General features: G+C 43.3%; 1 protein-coding gene across 3 annotated transcripts in view; it reads right to left on the bottom strand.

Moving 5' to 3' along the window:
• Positions 1-9,127: 9,127 nt before the first annotated feature.
• The window catches only part of CCR3 (C-C motif chemokine receptor 3), a 58,202-nt gene continuing 44,266 nt past the window's right edge, over positions 9,128-23,063 (bottom strand). For 2 of the 3 annotated variants that reach the window (XM_082413884.1, XM_082413885.1), the window contains one exon: positions 9,128-16,281. In XM_082413884.1, coding sequence (XP_082270010.1) covers positions 15,194-16,281 — 1,088 coding nt within the window. In that variant the 3' untranslated portion in view covers positions 9,128-15,193. Of the gene's footprint in view, positions 16,282-18,678; positions 19,049-23,063 lie in introns of those variants that run through there. The other variant, XM_082413883.1, reaches the window with a different exon arrangement.

The following is a 23,063-nucleotide window of genomic DNA, read 5'->3' as shown; positions in this document are numbered from 1 at the left end:
AGCACTTCCCCACACTGGTACGGTGAGCACAAGACCTTGCTCCTCCGCCAGCCTCGGCTGGAAGCCATAACTATGTAGGATCTTACATGTGCCGCGTGGTGACCACTGGAGCCGCTGAATGCTGGCAGTGCAGAAAAGTGATTGTCTCTGCACCATGATGTCAGTCTTTAAAAATGAGAGCACTCACCTTTACTAATACAACTGCAATTATAATTACATTTTAAAATAAGATTTCAGATTTATGTAAATCCCAGCAAGTTTTTTCTGTGATAGTGACCATCAGTTTTGGACTTAGCTGTGGCCAGGTATTTTAGCTAATGTTATACCATTCAGCATTTACTAGAAATGTGTAGTTGATTAGCCTCTAATTTAATATTGTTCTGATAATCTAATTATGTTTTAGTTACTGTTCTGGACAGTGTTTTATTCTTTGTTTGGGTTACTAAGAAGTGAGGGCATGGTCAGGTTTGAGCTCAACTCTTCCAGTTTTCAGAGCCTTACTTATATGCAGTAAGGGATTCTGTGTATGGCTTAATCTTACTCTCCTATTCTTATTTTCTATTTGCACTTACTTTCTCATATAATAACATCACAATTTTTAGATTTGTTTTTATGCAGGTTATAATAGTGCATAGTTAAGAAAATCAGATCCTGGCCTACAGAGGACAGAAAAAAAAGGAAATTAGAAATAGCATCTCCTGCTCCACCTCTCCCCATCTCTGCCCACTCTTCCCAGGTGACCACTTTGATTTCTATTGGCCATTTCTCTTGCTGCTTACCTACGTGTTATTAAGTCATATGCTTATGTTGCTTCCTCACGGTGTACCAGTTTTAGGCATTATTATTGATTTCCTGTTCTTGTAGGTGAGGACTAACTCACTCACACTTTCTTCCCCTCTCTACATCTCAGTCTGGTTATTTTCTGGTTTCTGGTTAAATCACTAATTAGTGTTCATGCCATGATAACTGCATAAATAGTATTCACTGTGAAGCCAGTGTGTTGTGTTCCTGCAGTTTATTGGCTCCTCACACCCTCCATCTACTTAGTTGTTTTTACACCTATCACCAATTTTCCAAAATGCTCCAATTTGATCTGTCAATTATTGCCCAACGATAATTTTTCAGAATGTTCAAAACCCACACATTCTACGTTTCATCTTCAAGACTAATCTGGACTGTCTCTGGGGGTCCTGGAGTTCCCTTTGCTGCTCACCTGTATTAAACCCTGTTTTTAGGATCCTGGGACTCCCTCTTTCTTGCTAACCCCTCATTTTACTGAAGCATATCTCTTGTCTCTTCCTGAGAAAAAGGGTAAATTGGAGGAAAAGTTTAAAGTCCTCTCATGCCTAGAAGTACCCGTATTATACCTTCATACTTGATCAAAACTCTGGTTCTGTATAGATTTCCAGGTTGAATGTAGTGTTTTCTCAAAACTGTGCAGCTGCTGCCCCACTGTCTTTTATCAGTCAGTGTTGTGTCGATGTTTGGTCCATTTCTGTTCCTTTCTGTTGCCCATTTTTTTCTCCTTGAAAGCTCTCAATATATTTATTTATCCCTGCAGTTATGAAAGTTCATAAGGATGTGTTATGGAGGGGATTTCTACATAAGAGGATTGTTATGAGGATTAAATGAGTTAATATATATAAAACTTAGACCAGCTCCTGGGAAAATAATAAAAGTTGTATTATGGTCTATTACCTATTAGTTTTTCTATTCACCTTTATCTTTCAAACCCTCTGTTAACTTTTCTTTAAAATTTATATTTTTAATTTCCAAGAGTTTTTTCCTCTTCTCTGAGTGTTCTCTCTCTCTTTCCCTTTTCCGCTTGCTTCCGGGAGCCATACTTTTCTTTATCTCTCTGAGAATTGATTACATGTTTGGTGGGGTTTTTTTTTGTTTTTTTCATGCCCCCATATTTCTCTTGCCTCTGAGTTCCTTTTCTCCTAGACGTTCATTCCAGATGCTGTCTTCCATGTAGGCAGTTGTCCTCAAGAGTCTGGCAGTCCTTGGCATTCCATTTATATTTAAGAGTGGGATACCAAAGCTGATGGGAAGCCCTGAGTGGGCAGGGCTTGTCTGCTGGTGGCTTGTCACAGGTGTTTAGTGAGCTGGTCCTTATGTTGGGGGACCCCTGAACTGCGGAACCTGTAGGTATCTTTCTCTGGAGTCATTTGTTTCTGCAGAGAAGAATCTTATCTCCTGCTCTGCCTGGCTGCAGAGTTTTTGAAGGTGGTATTTTTGAAGTGGGCTAGCAGTTTCAGGATTTGGCACAAGCCAGTGTGCTAAATCCCTTTGGTCTGAGTCCAGCACTCACCCCTGCCCTCTACTGTGTGCCTCTGAATGTGGAGAACCTTGGGTTTATTTACTCTTGGAGATACACGAGAGTCTCCTATGGGGATGGGTAAGATAGTCACCTGGCCTGGCAGGGTGGAGAAGGGTGTGGGGCATCTAACTACTCCTTTTGCAGACTTTTAACTAACTGCCCTGTTTTCAGCCTTGAGATTCAATCCCAGCTTCCACAGTACTTGGTACCTCTGAGTCTCAAAAATGGCTAAAGTTCTGAAGGGCTCAACTGGCTTGCTTCTCATTGTTCTTAGCAAATTCTTCAGTAGGCCTTCCCACCATTCTACAGGTCCAATTGATTCTAAATGAATGTGGGTTCATACCAGAACCAAGACCAAGAGGCCACATCGGGCATCAGCCTAAACCCTCCACCTTATGCTGTGAAATAAACTCCTTGCCTGCGGTTAGGATACTGTGATGATGTATAAGGCCTTCAGAAGGTGTGGGGATAGATGGAGTTAGCAGAGGCACGACGAGTAAGGGAAGCAGTTCAATTATAGAATATTTAGTCCACTGAGGGCAAATCCCATCTCCCTCCTTGATGCATCTGGAAGCTGGCTGGTCTGCTGTGAGCATGCTGCCATATTGTAGTTTTATCAGTCAATCAAATTGGTTGATTTTTCCTGAAGGAAAATTGGCATACAGCCAAGGTAGAAACCAAGATAGCCTCAACCAGTAGAAGTCCGTGCTTTTAAGTCTGTGCTTTGTCTCCTTCCCTGTACCATTGTTTACTTTGTTCATGAGCCCATGGTAAATCATCCGGCTGCTATAGGGAGGGCAACCAGCATACCATATTTTCAGAGCCGCTTCCACTATGAGAGCCTTTTGTTGAGCGTTTACATGAGATATGAATATTTTTAGGTTTGGAGCTCATTCCAGGACACCTATTGACATGGTCCTCCATACTTTCTTGACCAGAATTTTTAAATCTTATTCCTTCCTTTTTAAACATTTGGCCAGATCGTAAGCTACTGTCTAGGAATAGGTGTAGATTCTGACCCTAGATAATCTCTCCTTCCAGGCAAAGTGGGTGATATCGTAAACTCATCAAATTCTACCACCTGGGAGGCGTCTTCTCCTTTACTGTCCTTTAGGGCTACCCCGAGAGGGCCTGTGACTGACGCAGTTTACTTGATGCTCATTCAAGCAAAGTGCAGGGCCGTCTATTCCTGGGCCAGGAATAGATGGCCCAGGAATAAGGGTTTCCATCCTAAGTCAGCCAGTCAGAGGGGACACCCTGTGAGGTCACAGGTCCAGATTGAGGGACGGTGGTGGCAGGTTGCTGGGGTTAGGGATGCTATGGGTGTGAGCAACCTGCCCATACTTCCTTCAGCACGTGCTTGGATTAGATCCTGTATACATCACTTCCACTTTACGAGGCAGTGTTCATAGGTCTCCCTACTTTGTTGCTAAGTGGGTCAGATGGCAGTTAGTTCAAAATAGACAACTTGAGTGTCATGGTAACCTCGTGTCCTGTAGTCAAAAACTCTTAGTCTCCCCTGGAGTCCAGTAGCAGTCCAGGAGTTCTTTCTTGCAGATGGGGACATGGCCTTACTCCACTCTCCTAGGAGCTGCTGCCATGTTCATTCAAGGCTGGCTGCAGGCTCCACACAGTATCCTGATAAGCTCTGTACACTGCCCACAGCATTTCACCTGATGGGTTGTCACAGTGGTGACAAAGCCACTAGACTTACACCCCTGGTTATCTTTAGAACTTTCTCTTGCTCTGGACCCCAAAAATGGAAGTTTTAGGGGTAACCCAGTAATTGGGTAGAGCAGAACACACAAATATGGTGCATGCTGCTCCATCATCCCAAAGACCCCTCAGGTATTGATATTCCTTTATTGGTGGAGTAAAGGTATATGTGGCAGTTTGAAAACATATCTACACATTCTTTAGCATACTTCCCTTCAAGGCTAATCATCCTCCCCTAGAATGTGGGCTGGAAGTGATGCTTTGTGACTCATGAGGCCAGTTTAGAAAGAGGGGACAGCTTCTGCCTGGCTCACTCTCTCCTGGGATGTTTGCCCTTGGAATCTAGTCACCACGTTGTGAGGAAACCCAAGTCGCATGGAGAGAGCACATGTGGGTGTTCTGGCCAACAGTTCCAGTTAGACCCTAAGCCAACGGAAGCCACCATCAGCTGCCAGACATATGCGTTGAGTGAGCCTTCAGATGATTCCAGCTACAGCCTTTGAGTCTTCTGACTGAGGACCCAGACATCATGGAGCAGATCCAAGCTGTTCCCATTGTGCCATGTCCAAATTCCTGACCCTGAAATAATAAATGAGTGCTATTGTTTTAAGCCACTGTGTTTTGGGGTAATTTGTTACGCAGCCATAGATAGCCAACACAATGCAGCAACTTGTCCTTCAGAAATATTTGACAGCCCCTATTCTAGATGAATATCTACATGCTAATTACCAGGACTGTAATGATTTGCTTCAGCAACAGGACCAAACTTAAAAGAACACATACAGTTAAAGGCACTATCTGATTTAGTTGTAATATTCCACTGTTCTTCTCTAAGACCCATTGGTTTTTTATGTCAGCCACCTGGAAAATTATAAGGAGGTACTATCATAGGAATCGATATGTCTGCACCTTTCTTATCTGTGATGGGACACTGATTTCTGCTCTTTTCCTCATAGGGTAGTGTTCTGGTCTTGATTGGGAGGACAGGATGCCTGTAATGGCTTCCACTTGGACCGTCCTCTCATAGTAACCTTTCTGTACTGTCTGAAAGCCAGTGTGGGAATCCCACCCTTCGCTGAGTATATTTCTTCCTGCACTGCACTTGAGGTCTGGTGAAAAAATCGCAAGGTAGGTTCAGGGCTCTATCCAGTCCACAGTGATACAAAACCACATCAAAACTCTGTCACCAAAAAAAAAAAAAACTCTATCACCTGACTCTCATGAGCACCTACTCTGAGGCTGACTTCAGTGATTCCGTGGGTCTTTTGGAATTACTGTAATTTACAACTGGCATCCACTAAAAAGTGTATTTCTTTTCCCAGTGCCTGTTATTCCAGCAAAATTGGCTGTGGGTCCACTTGAGAAAGGCTAGGGCAAAGGTTTTCATGACTGGCAATATTTTAAAGCTCTTCCTCAAGGATGTGTGTTTTCCTTTTCATTCAAGAGGCCCTGGTTTTGTGAAATGACTCACTTCTGAGAATTTGGACAGCGGCCGCATTCTCTACCAGAGCAATCAGGACAGGTCTGATTTTTGCCATACTTGAACTTTTCTTAAGGAAGTCATGATTTAATTCCTGGGATCCCCATGATGAATGAACGCAGGGTGTTCTGGATGTCAGATCCAGATCACCTTGCGCCCAGATCACCGTCCTTTTCCTTTTCCTGTTGGCTTCCATAATGGCCACACCTGTAGTGTTTCTGGTGGGTAAAACATCCACACTTACTATACCCCCTACTCATTGAGGTCAAGGATTGTATATCAATTATAGCCCCTCCTACCACCATTCCAGATGACCTTCCCTCTGCAATCTTGTCTTCAAGACAAAAGAGAGAAGGGTCTTCTCTGCTCTAGAGAGGAAGAGAGTGAGGTAGACTAGTCAAAACCCACATGATAGAGGTAGTATAATGTTCAGTCTTCCTCTAGGTTGTTCCAGAGGATCCCTGGCCCTTCACACTTACCTAGCATGGACAAGCATTTGGTCTAAGTCTGTATTCGCCCAGTCAGCAAACTCATAGAACTTTAGCCATCGAGTTCAGTATTTCTGATGAGTGCACGTATCAGTAAATTCAGCCCAGTCCAAAATTCACTTCTCACTTTTAATAAGCACTCTCAAAATCCAAACTCAGATTTTTGATAATATGTATTGAGCAATTTCTGTAATTCCTTATGGAATTTTCTTCCCTACTCTGATTCTGCATTTTATCTTCTGGGTTATGTTGAATTTGAATCCTGTTTATGAGGTGAGCAGCCTTGAAGAGTGGGACACGGGGTGAACTGTTAACTTTGTCATACTAAGGGAAAATGGTTTTCTTTGGAAAGAAAGGTGTAGATGAGAGTGTGCCAGAGAGCAATGAGGATCAGGGTTTCCCAGGTCCTCCGCGTCCATCCGGATAGTCCCATTCCCGCTGGTTCTTGGTCTGTCTCAATTAATGCCTTAACATTCATACATGCTTTTTGGCAAATGTGTGAATTCAACTCATAATTAAGACACCTGCCAATTCGGGCTCTGAATTGGTTTCCAACAGTCATAACCTGGCAACTTCAAGTAATAAGAGTTTTGTTTTTTTTTTCCTCCTGACATGGTCACAGAAAGGCTCTGTTTCACTCTAACTTGAAGATGAAAACTTTAGTATTTGAGTGTTTGTTTTTTTTTTTTCCTTGCTTTAAGTTGCTCAGTGCCTTTGGAGGCAGCCATCCTACCCTCTGGTTCTGGCATCCCTCATCCTTTTAGGTTGGTAAATTGCAGCACCTTCCTGCCACCTGCCCTCACCCCTGGCCAGGCTCTGTCCTCAGTGGGCACATAGTGCAAGGTGATAGCCTAACTAATTGTTCGATTGCTCTATCCCATGGGCTGCTATTTTCCCATTCTGGGATATGGATGTGAGTCTCATTTCCCTGGAAGTCTGATGCCTGCAGCCTGCTTTCTAGCACTCATTGCCACATCAGTTTATCTTGATTTATAAACAACCCAACTTCAGCCAAGAATGACTGTATGCACGTGGTTTGGACAGCTCACAGAATGTGAGAAGGACCTCAGGAGGAGGTCATGGAGCCCCTGTCTAGGCCACAGCCACAGGATCAATCAATGCCACCATCCATCTCTTTGTGTCTTCATTTGAGTTTTCAAATTCCAGTTGGCCTAGCTTAGGTCAGGCTAGAATCTATCACTCTTGGATCAAACAAGTCAAGAGGAGCGTGGTGATGGTCACTGTAGGAATCATTATGAACCAAGCAACCACCACCCCCACCCCGCCCTGGTTTGTATCTATAGCAGTGTTACTTCCCATTGCCAATAGGGTACATCCAAACCCTTGGCACGTTCTTAATTCAGGCATCAAAGTGCCCTTGCTTCTTCACCTGCCGATTTCTCCCATCCACATCGACTGTTAGTCTCTATTCCTTGAACATCCTCTGTTCATTTTCAACTCTGCCTTTGTATAACCCCTTCCTACAGCTTTCCTCAGAGGTGTAGTTTCCTGTCCTTAGGACCCATCCTCACCCCTCCTCTTTCAGGAGGCCTTCCCTGACCACTTACTTGACAGTTTCCATATTTTTTCTTTTGTTGCCAACTTGTTTTCCTGTGCCATATGTTGTCTCCTCATGTCACTCAGGGTCCCAGCAGGAAATGACACACTCAAATTGGGCAATCTGAGGAGAATTTAATCAAGGGACCATGTACAAAGGTGATAGCAGGGTGGAGGGAGAATGCAGTCCCCTGAGATGAGTAACAGAGTTTATTCCCAGCCCTAGGTTGAAAGGAGCAAGGGGTGGGAGGATCTGGCGAGGTCCAGAACTCAGAGATGGGACCTGCTGTTTCACCAGCCCCCAGTGCTGCTGCAGGGAGGGGGCTGGGGGAATAAATACTCTCATCTCACTCTCCTCCCTTCTTCCAGTCTCCTGCAAGTGTTCCGCATGGACCTAGTCCAGAGAACAAGGGAGAAAACTGGTGTGGTCCATACAGGGCAGTTTTTCAGGCACAGAGCAGGGCAGAGCAGGGCGGAGAGTGGATCTGGGTGGGGCAGCAGAATATCCCACACACTCCCTAATTTGATAAATTCTCACCTTCTTGAGGCCAGCAACCATGTTTTTCTTTTACCATCCCCTTTACCTCCCTGCATAAAGACTAGGACAATTATAGATGTTCAGTAAGTGTGACCAGTTGGGGTTCAACTGATGAACAGCATCCTGATTGAACAACAGTAGGATGAGCAGAACATCTGTCCATCTGTCCATTCTCACTTGTCCTGGGTCAGAGGAGTGGCTCTTCTGATTTCCAGATTTCAGAAAATGGATTGGGCCACACTTATTAGCAGTTGGGGCTTTTGTGTGTTAAAAAGTCCCACATATGCACTAGCAAGTCTAGTCTGTTTCCACCCTCCAAGCAGCAGTGTGTGGAATCAGGGTGGGCCCCATGGAGTCAGGTTCTGCCATCCTGCATCTCTCTTCTGGTGGCACATGTTTTCAGCCTACCCATTGCTTGTGTGTGGCCCTCTGGAATTAGATTTGAATTTTTGTTTAAGAGGAGATAGGGTAATTTCATAGGCTTTGAACTATAACCAGCTGTACCAAAGCCCTACACCAGGGGACTAGGAATTAGCCCTGGTACTAACAAAGTGAAACCGTGTTTCCTATCCTCTGTTCCTCCCTCCTGTGGCCACTGTATTTGCACAATTCCTAGGGATATAAATGGCATCCCCCAGAGTTTTGCAACCCAGTTGGATAAGATCAGATATAGGCATTCCTGATTTCTTGCTGTGATATCATCAAAACCTCACCTCCCAACTAGTATATGGGCATATTTTCTGCTTCACTATTTTCTTGAATGATTACACAGGGCTAGCTGCAGCTCTAGCATGCGAAGGCCCCCTTATGTTCACATTTCCCACTACACCTGTAACTGAAGCAGACGTTAGCAAGGGACAGTCTTAGGCTTGGGGTCAATTTCCCAGGACCCAAACTAAGCCAGGAAGAATCTTGTCCTATCTGAAAACCGAGAGGCTTTCCTCAGTTCAGAAAGTCTAGATTGCAAGAGGCAACCACTCTTCTTATGGCATTGGGCATAATGGACTAGCCAGTGGACTGACTAGCTCTTGCTTAGCCAGGGAAGGTTAACTTTGAAGATAGGCAAAATCTAGGTATATAGAATTTTACAGGCATTAATAAGTATTTCTCTATTCAAGCCCATGTTAATATCCATATGTATATTTATATCTCTCTATATATTAAATATCATTGCTTTTTTCCCCTCTGCCTTATTTCTCAGCCAGGATCTGGGGCTCTAACATCCATTTAAGTCCTGCAGGACAGTCCTGCAAATTCACGTAAGCCGTCTGTGGACCTCAAGAGCTGAAATTTGGGGGCTTTGAATTTGCCACCAGTACGTTGAACCAACAGGGCTTATGAGGTATGAACAGAAAGAATCTACTTTTGTGTCTCACATCTCTTCAAAATGAATTAAAGGCTGAAGTTCTTCCAGCCCCAGTGAAAAGTTGGGCAGTCCTATGACTTTTATCATCACGCTTAGGTACAAAAATGTCCCATGATCATTTGAACTCACTAAAAGCAGAGAGTTTCAATTCAGAAATTGAAGGGTTGATCCCCATAAGAATATCAAAACTCAACTTGATTTGACATTTAAATCTTCCCACCACCTCCCAGCTGGCTGAGGGATGAACCACGTTCAGGAGAGAGGAGTGAGAGGTGCTGTCCTACTTGCCTCTCTTCTTCCCTGGCATTTCTACTCCTTCCCCTACTTGCTAAGCATGGTTTCTAGTCCCCTGACTGGTAGGCACTGGGAAAGGAAGGAAAGTTTTTGCTTGACTGGCCGTGTCATAAAATGATGACTTCACCTCCAGCTCCACCCCTGGGACCAGCAGGTGTAAAAGTTGATTCTTTCTCTCAAGGACTACTTTTGTAGAGTAATTGGAGACATCCCTGGGAATATTCATATTCAACATAACAGGGATACCCTGCTGTTTCGGCAGTCCACTGCACACATTTTTCTCATCCTACAGACAAGCTCCATCCAGGCAGTCTTCTTGGGCAAGGTTAGAAATCCTCCATTCAGCTCTTTCTCATCTGGTCCATGGAAAAGAATCCTACGTTCTTTGCCAAAATCAACTCTGAAAGCATAGATCCATCCCAAAGTAGTGGCAGTTTTTGTCTACTCCACCCCCAAAGCAGCTGGCTGGCCTGTCTCTGTTCTCCTGATTTCCTGGGTGAGAGTCAGATCTTCTTTAACCTCAATGACTTGTATCAAGCTCTTGGGTGGTCCCATTGGCATCGCTCTTATCAGGCTTGAGGTGAGAGACAGCACCCACCATGACTTCCTTCCTCCCATCCCTGGTGTTGAGGTGGCACCAGCAGCCCTCGACAAAGAGATCCTATTCAAGTATCTCCCTACTTTTCACAGTCCAATCTCTTTGTCCCCAGTATAGGTGAGGGGTCTCAAGAGTTGTGAAATGTGTTTTAACAATTCCTGTGTCAATTCTGTGTATAGCCTAGTTTGGAATACAGCATCTGTGGGGTCCGGCTGCCCCAGTTAAAACTTCCAATGTGCTATGTTGGTACAGACTGTTAGCATTTTGCATTAGTGAGCAGCATTTGACTACTACGCAAGCTAACCCTATTTTGGTTGTTTAGAACTGCATCCAGGGTCAAGCTAGAACTAACCTGGGGATTTAAGCAGCTTGTCCACAGACCTCACATCCTTAGTTTCCCCCTGCCCCCGCCAAATCTGGTCTCCCTCATCATGGCTATGCATATCAGAGCCTCACATCCTGTAGGGCATGGATTATCAGGGATCAGGAAACTTCTGTAAAGATAAGAAAGTAAATACTTGAGGATTTGTGGGCTGAACGGTCTCTGTTACAATTACTGAACTCTGTTGTAACACAAAAGCAGCCAGACAATTCGTAAACAAACAAGCATGGCTGTGCTCCAGTGAAACTCTATTTACAGAGCAGGCAGTGGGCTGCATTTGGCCCATGGGTGACAGTTCACTGACCCTTGGATTAGATCCATGAATAGAGAAAGAGAAATGGTGACCTTAACTATACTGGGGATTTATCTGGGCAGAAAGGGAAGAAAATCTCAGTGATTGAAAGCCCATAGCCTGTGGAGGACATAAACCTGCTTTGTCCAGAAGATGTGAAGACTTTAGAATTTTACCCTTGGAATTCTGAAAACCTCAGAAACTCAAGCTGGAAACGGATCATATTTTTTAAACCAGCAGATTATGATGCTAAGAGGAGCAGCAGGGAAGTCAACACTGAGGTGTGTTCAAGGTCACCTGCCACTGTCAGGGTCACCTAGTCTTCACAACAGCAGGCTCTCTCTAGTGCAGACAGTGCTCTCACTTCCACCCTTTGGTTCATGAAAAAGTTGTTCAAACATGTAGCAAATGCTTTTTATCCCTCAAGCCTTAACTGAGTGTGCCTAGCTGGCATCCAACATCCAGTATCTGCATCTTGTTGCTGGGGAGCTTTCCTAAAAGCTGGAAGGCCTCTTGAGAGCCAGGCAGGCTGGAAATCCTGAGGAATTAAGCGTCAATCAGCCAATGACCAACAGGAGTGGAGTGTTAATACCCCAACTGTCTTCCCCCTCGAATGGGATAACTGAGGAGTGTGAGTTACACTGTTCCCCAGAGTTTTCTAGTGGTTTTGAGCTCCAGTCACCCCTCAGTGGAAGGTACTTCGTAATGTACCCTTTGTTGGCATCTTCCTCTTCCGTTGTACTTCCCCACTCCCTCCTGGAGTTTCCTTTCGAATAAACTCTTTGCTCTCCACTTCTTGCTCAGAAACTGCTTTTGGGGGAACCCAACCTAAGCAGAATATAACTTTCTCTGTGTAACTTTCTTCAATGACTCCATTCTACTTTCTGCTGAGGGGCCTTTGGGCACCTGTCACATTTCATTATAGTCATTTGAGTCAGATGGATCTTTTCCACTGAATGGTGAGTTTTCTAGAAATGAATCTTATTCATCTTTACATCACTGGCATTTTCCTCAGCCCGTTGCACAGTGTTCAAGACGTGATTGCTGACTACAGGAAGCTTGATGCATAGGCAGAGTTGATATGAAGAGGCAAGTTTGAAGGGGCTAGTGCTGTACCACTAACCACATGCAGTAGCCACTAGCCACTAGCCACTAGCCACTAGCCACATGTTGGCGATTTCAATTAAAATTGAATCGGAGTGAAAAATTCAGTTCCTCAATCTCACTAGCCACATTTCAGGTGCTCAATAGCTGCATATGATCAGTGGTGATTATATTGGACAACATAGATGTAGAACTTTTCTGTCGTTGTAGATGGTTCCATCGGACAGCATGGGGCTGGGGAGCACAGAGGAGCACACTGAACCTGTGATTTGGGTGTGTGCAGTTTTGTGTCAGTCACAGAGCTCCTAAAAGCTCTCAGGGATCAGGGGAGTATGAACTAGCACCTATATCCTGCACTTGTGATTACCTAAGGGCAAACAGTACTTCACAATGCAAGAGAGAACCAGTGATGTATAGTTTTTAAATGATTGCTTTATTTACATTTTGGTTGAACCACAAAAAAGAGAAAAAGTAACTTCAAAGTTTCCTAGCCAAATTGAGATTCATGTTGTGTGGTTTAGTGTTCCAAAGTTCACATCCTGTGCTGCCCATGTAGGGTTGGATTGAGGTAAGACCTTTCAGACAGGGGTGAAGGTAAGAAAAATTAAGGCCACTCACTAGCGGTCGAGGCTGGATGGCATGGAAGGCCAAGAGCATGTACATCCCTTCTCCAAGCATTTGATTAGGATGTGAAATGTTCTGGAAATGGAATGTTTTCTAGTCTTCACAGTGGAAGTCTCTCTCATTTGGGTTGAATTTAGGTGTTGACAGTTTTCTTTTTAAGACATGATTTTGATCTTGGGCAGTGTAGGACCGAACAGTGTCCAATTCAGTCTGACAGTGAGCTTCCTGAGGGACTTAGCTGAGAACATGGCAGGTGCTTAGCAAATGTTTACTGAATGAATGAATAAGTGACCAGATGAATGAATGAACACATGAAACTTGAGTATACCTTAGTGAACGATGGAAAATGCACTTGGTCTCATGGCCAGTAGGAGGAGATGCTGTGGAATTGTCTGTCATGCCCCAGCCTCCTTTTTTTTACAATATATTTTGTAGACTTTGAGCATCCAGCTCCTAAAACTTTAGCAAGATCAGAGTTTACTTGGACTGTAAGGGGGCTTAGAGATAATCTAACCAGGTCACAGAGTTAATTCATGGCAGAGGGCTTCTAATCTCTTTATGGCTAGAATGGATACCACATCTGAATAGTAGTCTAGCCTTTTATTTTTTTATATAATTCTAAAGTGTTGTTTATTTTTTGAAAAATGTGTTCCCCTGTTTCAAAATCTAAAAGACGCAGAAGGGTATTCAGAGAAAGATCCCTCCTTCTATTTTCTACGCACGCCCCTCCCTAAAGATGACCTCTGTTACTTCTTTCTTTTGTATCCTTAAAGAGGATGGTCAGTGCATCTATAAGCACAAGGAAAAAAGTGTCTCCTTTTTTTTTTTTTTTAAACATGCATTCTGTTTTGCCCTTTGTTTTTTTCAATCAACCATGTACTGCTCCTGGTGCTTTAACTCTTCCTTCACACTGTCTCTTGGCCAGATTCTTCTTGGCATGCTCTTGGCACCTCTCTTGATCAGCCATTGATCTTTCCTTGCCTCCACACTTGCATTTGTCTCCTAACTTACCTCCCTGCCTGGTTCCGGGGCCTCTACTCCAGTGGTCCCCAACCTTTTTGGCACAAGGGACTGGTTTCGTGGAAGACAATTTTTCTATGGACCAGTGGCGGGGGGAGGGGGAGGGGTGGTTCAGGCAGTAATGTGAGCAATGCGGAGCTGCTCACCTCCTGCTGTGCAGCCTGGTTCCTAACAGGCCGTGGACTGCTACCGGGCCACGGCCCGGGGGTTGGGGACCCCTGCTCTACTCCTTCCTCTGTGTGATACCGGATTTATCTTCCTGACACACCATTTTGACTGCTTTGTTCCCCTTGCCTTCCCAATAAAGCCCAAGATGCTCTGCCTGAAAATCACCCCCCATCCCAGCCTTCCCACCTCACCCTGCCATCCACACATGTTTGTGCCTTCCCCACTCACCTTTGTATTGGGCGTACATTGGCTTAGGGTGCCTTCCCCCCAACTCTCTCCCTTTCTAAATCCTGCCCCTCCTTCAGAGACCTACTCAAAAGCCACTTCCTCCATGAAGTCTTCCTCCCTCAGATACCAGCTGGAAATGGTCTCTTTCTTCCTGGCCCAGGCGTAGCATCGAGTGTGTTCCTCTTTGCACTAAAGTTATTTTTTTCTGTCTTAAACATCCTCTACTACAGGGAAACTTTCATGGGGGCAAGGATTGTGTTTGTCTTACACAGTTTTGCATCCTTCACTTAACCTAAGGCAGTGTTTGTGCATCCTGTCTGTATCACCTAACACACAGTTACTGGATGAACAGTGAGACTGGTGTAAAAGAGGACAGTGTCTGCACATTTCAGGACTCTGAGAAGTTTCTATGAGCAGGGCTTTTATTCTCTATACTGAAAATACCAAATTGCTCTTCTTCTATCGAGTAGCTCATGGGAAATGTCATTCAGTGTGAATAGGAGATCTGTTCATTATTAAGAATATTCAAAACAGGTGTGACCTGCCATTATGGTGCTTGAGAGTACATATGCATAAATTTTTTACAAGTCTTTTCATCAAGCAAGGAAAGAGCTAGGCACATTAAGAAGTAATGTAATTGATTTATTGTATTTTGTGAAGTATGTTTCATTTATATCAATAACTGGCTGAAGTTAAGGTTTAAGATCTAAAAAGCTTTACCTGTGTGTAGCTGCATATAGTAACTGTGTAACATTCAGGTGCATTAAAATATATTTAACTCTTGAAAGAATCAAGCAAAGCTCTACTTCTCAGGTTTGACAATAAGTCACTGCCCAGCTGCTGACCTTTGGTAATGACTTTGGGGTGCATAGATACACTGCTACCATTGGGTATATATTTTAATGTCTTTAAGAACTTCATTGTTGCGCTGGAAGTTCAGAGGACTGGTGCAGAGGTGGATGTGTTTGCTTCATCTGCCCCGTCCATCTTCTTTAGGCAATGTTCTGCATCTGACCTAAAATACAGCAGAGAGTTCCTGCTCCCCTGTTGATGGGGAGACAGAGCTGGCTCTTTCCAGTTTTTCACTAGGAAGAAATGGGATGAATTTGCCCAGGTAGATGGCCACATGCCTGTGGAAGAAGTGGCGGAGGTGCTTCTGGAACCTCTCACCAACGAAGGCGTAGATCACGGGGTTGACACAGCAGTGGGTGTAGGCGATCACCTCCGTCACCAGCATGGCGAGGTCCAGCTGTCTGCTCTGCTCACAGTCAGTCTCCAGGTGCATTTGAAAAGTTGAGAGAAGGACAACCAGATTGTAGGGTGTCCAGAAAATAAAGAAGACCACCATGATGACAAAAATGAGCCGGATGGCCTTGTATTTTTTTTTACTGGGGCATCTCAGCAGTGTTTTAACGATTCCTGTGTAGCAGATGGCCATAACGAGCAGAGGCAGAGCGAGACCCAAGATACTCATCCTCAGAGCATAGAAACACTTCCAGGCATTTTCTCCATTCTTTGGGTAAAGAGGACTGCAGAAAGTCTGTTCAAACTCCTCTTGGGACTCATGGAAGATAAATTCAGGGAGGGCTGCTAACCCTGCCAGGACCCAGGTGAAGATGCTGGTGATGATACCAAAAGTGACCGTCCGGGCTCGAAGGGCAAACACGGCGTGAACGATGGCCAGATACCGGTCTATGGTCAGGAGTATGATGAAGAAGATCTCACTGTACAAGCCCATGTAATAGAGCCCAGAGAGCAACTTACACATATGGTGGCCAAAAACCCACTCATTCCACCCAACATAGTGAATCCAGAACGGCAGAGTGAATAAGAAGAGCAAGTCCGAAATGGCCAAATTGAGCAGATAGATGTTGGTCATAATGCGGAGCTTATTGTATTTTGTGAGGATCACCACCACCACTACATTGCCCAGCAGACCAACCGTGAACACCAGGGAATACAGTGGGGGCAGGAGCTGGGACCCCAGCTCCTTGATGTTGCTTTTTTCACATGGCAGTGCCCCCTCATAGTCATAGGGTGTGGTCCCAGCAGCTTCACCCACAGTCTCAGTCCCATCGACTGAGGTCGCCATTTCCCTTGTCCCTGTGATAGAAGAAGGAAAAAGCAACCCCACAGTTAGCCATGATCAACCCTTGTGACCCACACCAGTTGGTATATACATTTACTCGGTAAAACCACGTGGGATAAACAGCCTACACGTTCCTCAGCATGTATTTCCAAAGGTATATCAGAGATGCTGTGGGGGGAGATGTCAGGAGTGAAAGATCTAACGTTTTGAAAGTCAGCATGATCCGGGTTGGGAAAGGAAACAGAAGAGTTGTGGGTGGTGGTGAAAAGTGGGCGTGTTGCTTTCAGAAAGCATTTGAAGGCAGAAATACAAAATGGGAAGAGACAGATTGGGTAATGATAACAATAATATTATAGCAATTTTATTATTACTGTATCTTTTAAGGTATTTTGCATTTTATGTGTTATGGTTTATATATGACTTTCAAAATCATCTTACCTATTTAAAAACCAAATGCTAATAATAATAATAATAGTGGTAATAATGATAATAGTGATTATTATCATTAGAAATAACTACCCCCTCTCCATGGCTCCATAACAATGTGCTGTTCATCATAGCTAATGGGGAGATTGAACCTTAAAGAAATTTAATAATTAGCCTAAAATCCTCTAGTAAGTAATTGCAAAAGTTCAGGCTAGGTCTTCAGTGTCTATGTCCAGTTCTCTCATCCCTAGATTCAAGTGCAGTGATTTTTAACTTTTTTTTTTCTGACATCCTTATTGGAATATAATTGCTGTACATTGTTGTGTTAGTTTCTGCTGTATAACAAAGTGAATCAGCTATACGTATACATATATCCCCATATCCTCTCCCTCTTGCGTCTCCCTCCCACCCTCCCTATCCCACCCCTCTAGGTGGTCACAAAGCACCGAGCTGATCTCCCTGTGCTATGGGGCTTCTTCGCACTAGCTATCTATTTTACGTTTGGTAGTGTATATATGTCATTGCCAGTCTCTATGACCCAGCAATCCCACTATTGGGCATATACCCCGAGAAAACCATAATTCAAAAAGATTCATGTACCACAGTGTTCATTGCAGCACTATGTACAATAGCCAGGACATGGAAGCAACCTAAGTGTCCACTGACAGATGAGTGGATAAAGAAGATGTGGCACATATATACAATGGAATATTACTCAGCCATAAAAAGAAAGGAAATTGAGTTATTTATAGTGAGGTGGATAGACCTAGAGTCTGTCATACAGAGTGAATTAAGTCAGAAAGAGAAAAATACCATATCCTAACACATATATATGGAATCTAAAAAGGTTCTGAAGAACCTAGGGACAGGATAGGAATAAAGATGCAGACGTAGAGAATGGACTTGAGGATATGGGGAGGGGGAAGGGTAAGCTGGGATGATCTTTAACTTTTGAAGACTTAGCTATTATAGTAGTTACAAACTATTGTAATAATTATAAGCAGCATTCCCTTTTCCTGTTTGTGACAATGCTGACATAAGCCAGTCATGTGCCAAGAGCAAACCCCTTAGAGCTTCTCCTTCATAAAGGAGCTGAGCATAGGCCAATGGGACTTCATATTAGATTTGATATTTTTTAGAGCAGGATCCCTAGGGCCAGTGCCTGCTTTTCTTAAGATTACAGACTTGGCTGGAGAAGAAGGAAAAACAGACAAGGGAGGAGTCCATGAAGGGCAGTTAATCCCTGCACTGCCTCCTCAGAAGGAGTCCTACCGACTTGCTTCTTTCTATGAAGGCACCAATGTGAGGTCATGAATGTATGTCAGCAGGCATTTCTCAAGGCAAGTCTTCGAACTGCAATAATTGGAACCAATGGCAAGGATTGTGTTTGCTTCTTAAGAGAATACTGGGACCCCAGAGGTCAGCACCTGTCAGGGTTCTGTGTAGTCCAAGTGAGAGTAGAGAGGGGAGACACAGGAGCTGTTCCTGGCTGCTCTGCTCGCCAGCGATAGGACTTGGACAGGCCTGTAACTCTGAGCCTCGTTTAACCATCTCTAAAATAAGGATCATGGTAGCACCCAAGGTTGTGGTGAGCATCAGATCAGACAGTCTACATGAGATCCCATTTTAAATTAGAAAAAAACTGTAAAATTGGTAGGAAGCAGAAGTGAAAGAAAGGCAATGAGAAGCCATTTCGTATGAAATCAGGAAAAAGTAGGGGCTGTTGGATAGAACTTGATCTATTTTCATAGCTCTGTCCTGGTACATCATCTGCTGATAAGTGACACCTTCAGGCTTTTGAGGTGAAAAATGGAATTGAGGAACAACTGATTTGTATGATCTTATCAGCATTCTTATTCCTAATGGCAAAATCCACAGCAGCTGAGAAAAAATACCCATCATTTTGTCTGTTATGCATTTTCAATCATGAGTGTCTCTCTAAATCTTAATGTCTAAAGCAAGAAAGGAACAGAGCCTCTACTCACCATTAATTATTTGTATATTCTTTCCTTTTCTCCCAGACTGATCTAAAAACACTTCAGACTTTAAAAAAAATTTCACTGAAGTTTTGTTCAACTTGAGGATCATCTTTAATTCATGTGTCACTTCCATAAATCCAATATGATCAGTATAAGATTATAGAATCTTCGTATGGGGGGGTGCCTAGACTGCAAAGCACAGGGAAGCAAGCAGGTTCTGTAGAGTCAGAAGCCAAGTCGTTGATTACTAGTTACATGGGGTCAGAGACACAAAAACAGATAAGGTTTTTATCTGTCTGCAGTCCTATTCACAGTCCTTGCAGTTCGGAAAAATGATACAATAATAGTAAACAACATCAACAATAAAGAAAGGCGCGCGCACATGCGTGCGCGCGCGCGCACACACACACACACACACACACACACAGTAAAAACCACCCCAAGTCTCACCATGATGCGTTTACCACCAATAACATTTCTCTATGTAGATATGCATACGCGGATACGAAGTTTTACAAAAATTGAGATCATACTCCTTTAGCTGGTTCACTAAAATTGCTCACAGTACAACTCAACCGTGCACTGTAAATGAAGTTTCTTTAGTCTCCAAAACTATTTGGATCTCTGTTACTAGCTTCCCACCTGCTGGGTAGCAGGAAAAAGTATTCACAAATTTTAGTGCTAAGTGGTTTAAATTTAGTCTGATCCATCCATTGATTTGAATGATGACTAGGTTTTACTCGTCCTCTGTTGCCAGCTTATAATTTCGGTTCCTTGTCTTCTCTCATTGGTTCTTTCTAAGATGGCAGTGGAGATATGGGGGAAGGGCTAGCATGACTCGATGCGTGGGCAGAGGGAGAAGGGGGTACCCTAGTCTCCTGTTGGTTCTTGATTTACGTGGCTTGTGTCTGCTGAGGGGGGTCAACCTAGTCCCAACCCTGAGCCTTGTGCTGGCATCTGCTGCAGTGGTTTGTAGCTAATAGCTTCAGGATCGATTCATTCTCAGTCCTCCCCGGGCACAGTGACCTCTCCCAGGTGATGGAGTGTTCCCTCGGCTCTGGCTGGAATGGAGAAGCACGTCTCCATCAGGTTTCTGGCCCAGGCTGTGCTCTTTCTCCTGAACTGGCAGGTGCCCAGGCAGACATGCTTCTCCTTGACTCCATGTCCATGCCACGTACAAACCAAGGGACACCCAAGACTGCAAACCAGATCTTTTTTCTGCCTGACCACCAGCTTAACTGCGCTAGCCACCCCATGTGGGTAAGGAGGTGCCTTGAAGAGAGACATCCTCTTGGGGGTACCCCCAATTTATCAAACAGCCCTCCACACCCCCCAACTCTGGTCAAAGCCTGGATGGGAGAGATGGGACACACAGATGTGACTGCTTCCTTCCATAGTCTCCTTTCTCACAATTCCTGGACTCAGAAGTAGAGGAGCCCTCTCCCTGCCATTCTTTTCTGGCCAGGTCCAGCTAAATATATATGCAACCTCCATTTATACTGTGGTAAATGGTATGAGGTAATGGATACCTCATAATTTCATAATTTCACATTCACCAGTGTAAAATTTTAATGAGTGTTGCAAAACTGAATTGAAAAGAAATATTTAGAATTGGAGACCCTTCTCTAGAAAATATATTTAAGTTTGAAATGCCATTTTAATTATAAAAAAAATGTAATGATGATACTCAATGCTAGTGAGTTTTCAGTGAACCTTATTCATTGCTGGAGCGCTTATTCACTGATGATGCAATGTAACTTGTTTTAATAAATTTCATATATAACAGGAACCATCAAGATACACATGGCTTTGATCCAGTAGTTCTAATCCTGGGAATTTACCCTAAGGGGAAAAGGTCCAATACATAATGTGCACAAAGGTGTTCACTGTGGCATTGTTTTTGTAGTAGAAAAACAAGAAATGGGAACAATCTAAATGTTTGAGACATGAAGGATATTTTGAATAAATTGTAGTCCATTTACACAATAGATTATTATGTAGTCATTAAAACTGGTTTTGGATACCAGATAGAATCACAGACAAATGTTTATAAAAATGAAGAGAATGTAAAGTGTGTAAACGAAGATTGCAACAGCATGAAATTATATGTACATATAAAAGGCAACAGGCAAATAATCAAAATAGCTGTGGGGGGTAGGTGGATTATCATTTTTAAAGCTGTAAAATTTAAAATTTTTCTATATTCCCTTATCAGTTAAACTGTCATTGAAAGCTAGTGTTTTTAGGCAGGGACTGCTGGAAGATTTGGCAGACACATTTTCTAAAGGTAATTGGGTTGAAAACAAATTAAAAGATGAAGGGTTTCCTCATCAGAACTTGAAACCACAAACTGAGATCTAAGAAACTTGAAGAAGAGGACACACTAGGTAAAGCATTTGAATTTTGTTTTGAAATTTGGAGATCTTAGTAGCCAGGTTCTCCCCTTTGATCTTGGGTGGAGCTGACATACAACCCCCAGACTGGGGTAGGGGAGGCGTCTTTTAGGGTCTTGAGACCTGCTTTGGCTGGGGCTCAGCAGGCCTCCACGGAAAGAGTGAGAAGGCCTTTCAGATGACCACGGCGGGCACCTTCGTGTGGACAGGTGGGCTGTGAGGACACCAGCTCCCAGGATGCCTCCAAATTATTCAGTGCGTGATACTCTCATGCCCACCTTTTCTCTTCTTCCCACTCCACGATTCTTAGCGCTTTTGGCAAATTCTTAATTTGGAGGATGTTCACAGGGCCCCTGCTCTTCTCTTGCTGGGCCAGCCTTTCAGCCTGTATAGCTGGACACTGTGCTTAAATGTCCAGAGTGCACATCAGAAGGCCACCCCCCAGGGTTTACAGTAATTCAAACCTTCCTGTCTTTGAAGACGTGGAGACCATTTCTCTGGACCCTCCCCAAATGCAAGCCAGAGCCCCTCCTAATGAGAATCCACTCAAAGAATCTTATTAAACTCTAAAGACACCGCAAATCAAACCAGTGCACTGGGCCTCCAGCTCCTTGGTCCTGAGCCCCAGCCAGCACAGTGCCTCTGACTGAAGGAAACATTTATTTCTCAGCATGGATCAAATAATGCATGATATCGTCAGAAGCTTTCTTTGTATGATGTAGTTTTTTCCCCCTTATTGTCAGCAACCACCTGGGAAGGAAAAAATACTGAGAAGAAAATGGCCTCTGAGTTCAGGAAGTTTATGTTCTTTACACATAACTAGTGTGAGACAAGAGTGAGTAATAACTGTGCCTTCCTTAGGCCAGCACTTTATACAGGCTTGTTTGTCTTCACAGCTTTGCAAGGTAGGTTTTTATATCCCCATTTTATAGATGAGCAAACAGAGGCGTGGCAAGGCTCAGTCACTATTCCGTTGATGCACGGCAGGGCTGGGACTCTGTGTCTCCAAAGACCACACTGTTATTGCCTTAGGGTTCCATTTAGTAAGGGCCTCCACACCCCAAGATTACATAAATGTTTATATATATTCTAGTATTTTTATGGTTCCATTTTTATACATGCAGATCACTAATATCTTTTAGTTTGGTTTGATATATGGCGTGAAGTGCATTTCTATTTTATTTCTCTCTGAATGGTTGACCAATTTAAAGACACCATATGTTGAGTAACTACCCTCTGTCTCCTCCTTGGGCTGGAAACATCACCTTTGCCATATGTTCCCTCAGGTTCCTGATTCTGCTTGTGTACTTTACATTCCATTGATTTCTGTGCCAGAAACACTCTTTTAATTACTGTAGATTTATTAGATTATTTATATAGATTATCCGATTATACAACTGCCTTTCATTTTTCATTTTGCAATATGTCTTATCTGTTAGAGCCATTTGTCCTATTAGATAAACTTTTGTATCACTTGGTCAGTTACTTACAAAAACATAATTTTGAGTGGAATTTTGTTACATTTGTAAATAAGTTTAGGAAGAATTGACAAGTTTACATATCAAACGTTTATATCTGGGAACATGCTATGTCTGCTTGCCATAGGGCTTTAAGTTATTGGTCTTGCACATTTCTTTTTAAATTTTTATCTGCCTTTATATTTCTGAGGTTACTGTGAATGATATATTTTTCCCTAACAAATTTTCTAACCAATCGTTGGTAGTATAAAAAAAATTATTTTACATGTTTTAAGCTGATTACCTTACTGATTTTTAAAAATAAATTCCTTTAGGACTCCTAGATAGATAATCATATTATCTGTGACACAGTGATAAGATTATATCCTCCTTTCTGGTATTTCTTATTTGTTTCTCTCACCTTATTGCTTTGGCTGGAACTTCCACAGTGATGTTAAAGAATAGTGGTGTTAGTACGTTTGTCTGGTTCCTGATTATCATTGGACATCCTACCCCCCAACCTTTCAAAGTCCCCAAAGTA

The sequence above is a fragment of the Balaenoptera physalus genome (assembly GCF_965194825.1).
Source record: "Balaenoptera physalus genome assembly, chromosome: 11".
NCBI lineage: Eukaryota > Metazoa > Chordata > Mammalia > Artiodactyla > Balaenopteridae > Balaenoptera > Balaenoptera physalus.
This window is presented reverse-complemented; position numbering and strand designations above follow the sequence as displayed.